Source organism: Galeopterus variegatus, unplaced genomic scaffold (genome assembly GCF_000696425.1).
Source record: "Galeopterus variegatus unplaced genomic scaffold, G_variegatus-3.0.2 Scaffold5288, whole genome shotgun sequence".
Classification (NCBI taxonomy): domain Eukaryota; kingdom Metazoa; phylum Chordata; class Mammalia; order Dermoptera; family Cynocephalidae; genus Galeopterus; species Galeopterus variegatus.
This window is the reverse complement of record NW_007731399.1, coordinates 139,065-145,668: the sequence shown is the minus strand read 5'-3', so window position 1 is coordinate 145,668 and position 6,604 is coordinate 139,065. Positions and strand designations below refer to the sequence as shown.

Sequence of the window (6,604 nt, the reverse complement as noted above, 5' to 3'; positions counted from 1 at the left end):
GGTTTTTTTTTTTTTTTTTTTTTTTGGTGGCTGGCCGGTAGGGAATCTGAATCCTTGCTGTGCTCTAACCATCTGAGCTAACTGGCCAGCCCATGCTTTGGGACTTTAAAAGCAAATTTCATATGCATTCTATGTGAGTCAGACACCAAAAGTTCTTTGTGGAATACTATTAAAGCATTTTTGCAGGGACTTCATCTGACACTTGATTGAAAATCCCCTCTGAGGCAAGCATGGTGCCCTGTAAGGGGAGAGAGTTACCAGCCTTTTGTTTTTGAGAACCAAACGTTCCTCTCTAGTTGGCCTTGGTGAAGAGTGAGTTTGGTAAATGGGGTCAGTTAATTCTACTCCCTTAATCCCATACTTGTTACTCTTGTTTATCCTCTCTTACATTTACACTGATTAGGACTGGCACTATGGGGGACTGGATTACTGAACTAGATTCCAAACTGGTTTCCTTATGATGTTTTTGAATGGATGTGCGAAAGGGTTAATTTGTATATGATGAAATAAAAAATTTTCACCTTATCCAAGCCAGAAGGAATGATAACAACCCAAGCAGGTATTATTCCAACACATTTTCCTACAAAAGTTATAAATTCTTTGTTGTAAACTGCAGTGCAAGTAGCAGTTTTAAAGATTTCAAGAGAAATATAAGAAATAGATGGTCTGCAAAATTATCATATGTCATAAGGGCAAAGTATTTTGGAAGAATGACCCCAAAGATCTTATGTGAACAACACACACACGTACACATACACATATTTGTCATCCTTGATTCAGTAATCCTATTTCTGGAAATTATCCAAAATCAGGCAGTTAAGATGTTTGTTACATAGTTATTTATAATAGCAAAATACGTGAAACTGTCACTATGTCCCAGCTACACAGGTGTGTGCATTAGAGAATATGTATTTTTAAAAAATTAAAATGATAACAGCCACGTAGCAATATGAAAATGCTTATATAAAGGAGAAATGTCAGGTATATAATCAGGACACTGAACCATTTAACTTGCATGTTTTTTATTTCTGGAATTTCTGTTCAGTTTGTTTTCTACTCTGTGTCTTCATTTTTCACGCCATTCTATTTATTCCTTGTGGTTACTGTTCCTGCCAATTATCTCCTTAGCTAAACATACCTTCCTGAATACTTTTTTTGATTGTTCTCAGGATATGAATCCTGAATTTGTTTAGGGAGCTTGGTTCCCTAGCAAGGTCCTGAGCACTGTGTCTTACCCTTAAGGGGTTAAATCCCCAGGACCCAACCTCTAAGGCCTTTACTAATTTCCATGCTTATTGTCCCTTTGGGGTTCACCTATCACAAATCACTAGGTCTGCTTTCTTTCTGGTACCTAAACTTTATTTCCTGTCCTCAAACTATGTTGTGCATTAAAAAATAGTTTATGCTTTATCCATCATTTCCATGTTTGTAGTGGTACCTTCAATCTCCCATATTGACTGGAAGTACATAAATACTTATTTATCTTTTCCATTTACTTGAACTATAATGAAAATATATGTGAATATAATCGGAGACTGGAAGGGACTTTGAAAATGAAATGGTTTGTTATAGGTAGAGACTGTAGGTTTGCAGTAACTATCTCTATTTTGCAGATATTCTGTATGGTCATTATATTGTCTTTAAAACAAATAATTAGGAGGATCTTCATCTTTTTACCTATTGTCTTTTGTTTCAGAATGCATATACTACAACTGCCATTAATGGGACAGATTTTTGTACATCAGCAAAAGATGCACTCAAAATCTTGTCCAAGAATTCAAGTCATTTTACATCTGTTAACTGCTTTGGAGACTTCGTAATTTTTCTAGGAAAGGTGAGATGTCTTGGCTAAATAAATAAAGGAGCCTGGGATTCAGAAAGTTAACCCTTGAACAATTAGCTTGAAAAGCAACTAATATTTCTTGAGTACTTACCCTGTAGGAGATGCTGCACTTCATCCTCTCATTTAATCCTCAATTCCATGAGGTATCCCTGTCTTGCAGATGATGAAACTAAGGTTTAATAACTTGTCCAGGATCCCACATTAGGTAGAGCCATTATTTTAGTCTTAGTCTTACTCTCTTACCTGTGATCAATTCTCTCTGCCATTCTGATTCCCTCTTTTTCATGTCTAAAATGAAAATGCTACTACCCTCAGAAAATGAATGTTTGAGGGGGGTTCTCATAAAAAATATGTGGAAATAGTATTGAAACTTGATGAAATTTGTACATTATTAAAAGGCAGTAAGTCTATAAATAAGATAGGATTGTTAATGTCCTAAATGAAGCAAAGGTTATATTTTTGTTGTCATCTAAATAGTTTTGTTCAAGGAATTGTTACGTAGAGTGAAGGAGCATCTTACAGCTCCAACATCTCACCGTGTAGAGGACAGAGCTCTGGACTTGGAATCTTTCACAGCTCCAAACTGTAGTTTTCATATCCAGTAATAAAGATAGCCCATGCCCTTCCTAGGTTGTAGGGGAGAGTAACTGAGGTGCTGATGAAGGTGGTGCACCTGCCCCTGCCCCACCCCCACCCCCTACTTGACCATGCCTCGAGGTAGAAGATTCTTTATACTGGGCCCTAGTGTGTCTCTCCATGTAATTTTCACCCACTGGGCCTTATTCTGGATATGTTTGCTTGATCCTGCTTCCACTTGATTGCCCGTCAAATTCTTGACCACACAGACCCTGACCTTCCTGCCATGTCTTCTCTATTCTGAGCAAAATATCCTTGCTTCTTTCAACCATTCCTCCCCATGACATGAACACTGCAATTTTCAGTGGTGCCCAAAAGTGAACAAGCCCTTGGTCTCCAGTTGTGACCTGGCCAGTGCCAAATATGGGGACCTGTGCTCCTCATTTAGGATTCTGTGCTTCTGTGGTATTTGGTATGTGCCTCCGGTGCATTACTATCAGTTAGCTGTCAGCAACAAGTTACAACATGCTTGGAGCTCACAGGTGTGTTGATTGCACATATATTTAAAGCTCAGCTGGGCCCCAGAGTTGTTTCCTGTGACAGTAGCAACAGAAACACAAAATAATGATGCCTTTCAGAACAGCCCAAATAATCTAAGTTATGGTTGTATTTACATGGATAATATTGTTTACATTAGCTTGGTAGGATTGTGAGTGATATATTTTTTAATAACTACTTCCAAAAATTTTTGGAATAAGATTTCATTTTTTTGTTGTATTTACATGGATAATATTGTTTACATTAGCTTGGTAGGATTGTGAGTGATATATTTTCTAATAACTACTTCCAAAAATTTTTGGAATAAGATTTCATTTTTTTAAAAGACTTATTTTTAATTTTATTTTAGATAATTCAATTTCCCGTTTCTCACAAGGAACATATATAATGGCTAATGAGCTTTTAAATGAGTATGTAATAAACAATGACTGTTGGTTTTTTGAATGAAGTAGCATTTGGACTTCCACATTCATCTCTGTGGACGTGCAGGGCAATGGGGACCCCAGATAGACTCCATTACATCTGTTAGACAATTAGGCACGTCATGGTCTATAACCATATGCCTGAAAATATACTTACACATAGCAAAAGCCTGGAGTACTCCTATTATCTTCCCACACCAGCACTGAAAGCCTTTCCACTGTAATCCCCAGGGTAATAATCACTTATTGGACTATAGAATATTCACTCAGTGGACTATTGCACTGTTGTTTACAAAATGGTGTTTTTGTTTTTTTAATAAAAAAGTTAAATGAAGGGCCAGCCCGTGGCTCACTCGGGAGAGTGTGGTGCTGACAACACCAAGGCCGTGGGTTCGAATCCCATATAGGGATGGCCAGTTCGCTCACTGGGTGAGCGTGGTGCCTATAACACCAAATCAAGGGTTAAGATCCCCTTACTGGTCATCTTTAAAAAAAAAAAAAAAAGTTAAATGAAAATGCATATTGTGGTGTTAGTGAAAAAAACAATAAATTTTGTGAGGTATTATTACATCTGTGTAAATACAGAAATGAGGCACAGATGAAATGAAAGTATAAATACTCTTCCCACCCACCCCTATTAACTGGGCTTCCTTTTGGTATCATAGCTTTTCATTTTTTCTTCTATTTCATTTTTCCCAGTTTTCTGACAAGCATTCTTCACAATAGGGCATGCACACATACATGCATATATATGAAATGGTTACTTGTAACTGACAAAAAATCTTTTCTAAAATATTCTAGCCAACCAGCTGATAAAGAGTTTCAACAAGCTCTTGTTTTGGACAGGTACTGGTGGTGTTTTTCACCGTTTTTGGAGGACTGATGGCATTTAATTACAATCGTGCGCTCCAGGTGTGGGCAATCCCTCTGTTATTGGTTGCTTTTTTTGCCTATTTAGTAGCCCATAGTTTTTTATCTGTGTTTGAAACTGTGCTGGATGCACTTTTCCTGTGTTTTGCTGTTGATCTGGAAACAAATGATGGATCGTCAGAAAAGCCCTACTTCATGGACCAAGAGTTTTTGGTAAGCAGACATTTCACTTCCTGTTGCAATCTCCATCCCCACAATCTCAAATGTGTTCAAAAGACTCACACACAAAGGAGGCTCAGACCCAGCCTCATTTTCTCTCCCAGAGGGCTCTATGGGCTTCTACTACCACATGGTCTGAATGTCCTGTGAGATTTGGGCTCATCTTTTCCAAGGCTGAACCCACTACCCTTACTGAAACCTCCTCCCTAGAGAGAAATGAGGCTTAACAGAACTAATACCCATTAGCTGAATTCCTCAGTAGGAGCAGCACCAAAGACCCTGGGGAGGTGTTCTGGACAACAGGAGTCATCTAAATCCCTCTGGTGCTAATGGCTTGGTCTGCCTGTTTGGGGGTCTGGATGTTTAACAGTTGATCTTTTTTTAAAGCATTCTTGCCTCCCCAAACATCATGTCATACCCACTCTATGTTAGGGAGACCACACTCCAGTGTAAACTAATCATCTTCTGTGCCAGTATTGACAGATCTGCAGCTCTCAGGCCCTTTATTTACCAAGGCACACCAGTGTGAGAAAAGCCACACCCTCAGTAGAGCCTCCACACTGCTTATATCTGGAAATAGCAGGCAGCTGTTTCCAACAGCTTTTGTAACACAGTTGTGGCTTATTTGCTTTATCCTGTGTAGACAGAGATATTTTAACAGCTGAATGATGTCTCATCTCTTTTCCTTGTCTGGGTCATGTGACATTTTAATTTTTTTTATTCTGTTGCCATAAACCTTAGGTATCAAAGCCTTTTTCGCTTTAAGCAGAGCATTCAAAGCACTCTCCAGTTAAGCAGATGCTGAAGTTTAACAAGCATTTCTATAGTTGTATAATTAATGTATCTACATCCTTTTCCATATAAAACATATACTTTTAGTTTTTACTTATCTTGACTAATTTGCTATGTACTCTAAAGAAAGTGTTTCTAATGGTGGTATGAAGCTAGCCAGGTCTTCTTTTACTGATTCACACTTTTCTGGTTAAAAATCCACCCTGAAATCTACCCCCCAAAATATTTTAATTCAGCAGGGAAAACGTTCTTAAGGATTTAATTCCCTGAAATTTATATGGCCAAAAATCCCTAGTAAATGGTTACCAACAGTGCAGATACATAACACTGGTATAACTCATTCTTTTGTTTTTCAGAATTTTGTAAGAAGGAGCAACAAATTAAACAACGAAGGGGCGCAGCGAGACAAAAACTCATTAAGGAATGAGGAGGGAACAGAACTCCGGCCCATTGTGAGACAGGAACCCATTTGTACCTGGTGAAACTTTCCTTCTTCTAAGAGCCATTTACAGAATAAAAGATAAGACCTGATAGACCTTATTCTTCTTCATTGTTCTCGTCCTTTTGACTAGTTACAATATTGGAACCATAAAAGTTTACAACTGTTATTGTACCGATGGGGACAGAAAAACTCTTTTTAAACCACGTATATATGCATCATTTTAAAAAAGCACAATATATAAAACTCAGATGAGTTTGTGAGGGCACAACCAATAAATAAACCTTTTTTTAAAAAAGGGTTGTTTTGTTAGCAGAAACCTCTGGAATGTTGCTTTTGTGCAGGGCAGGACTTTTCCCTACTCGCCCAATCCTGGAAATATGCTAAATATATTAGCTTTTCAGAGTATAATTCTTAGATTTAGTGACAATAAAAACTAAAAGTTTAAACTCTAACCAGAACTATCACCTGAACTGGGCAAGTACAGGAGTAGTTTAACCAATATGACTTAGTAGGTCAAAAGCTCGAGGCACTCCTACAAGTCAGCAAACATTCTAGAGAAGTGGTTTTCAAACTCAGCCACACCTAAGAATTGCCTGGAGAAATATTTTTTAAAATACTTATACCTGGGCCCCACCCCCAGAGATTTAGATGGGGGGGGGGGGGGCGGGACGAGCTTTTCCTTTTTAAATCTTTAAGCAAATAGTAACATTTGACATGTTGACTAGCAGCCTCATTTGTTAAATGGGCCAGTAGAATTACCACTCTCCTAACAGGAGGATCAGTCTGACTTATTTGCCAGGGCAGGTAGTGCATGATTTAATACTTACCTTCCATAAACATGTCCTCAAAGATGACAAGAAACAGCCTGACAAGCTCAGGTCT

The 6,604-nt window shown here is 38.1% G+C and overlaps 1 protein-coding gene across 1 annotated transcript; it reads left to right on the top strand.

Moving 5' to 3' along the window:
• Nucleotides 1–1,696: 1,696 nt before the first annotated feature.
• SLC44A3 (solute carrier family 44, member 3) lies at nucleotides 1,697–5,820 on the top strand (the record flags this gene model as incomplete). The annotated part of the gene is made up of 3 exons (XM_008589194.1): nucleotides 1,697–1,834; nucleotides 4,246–4,482; nucleotides 5,637–5,820. Coding segments are annotated over 3 exons (501 nt in total), but the record flags the coding sequence as incomplete, so codon positions are not given.
• Nucleotides 5,821–6,604: the final 784 nt, after the last annotated feature.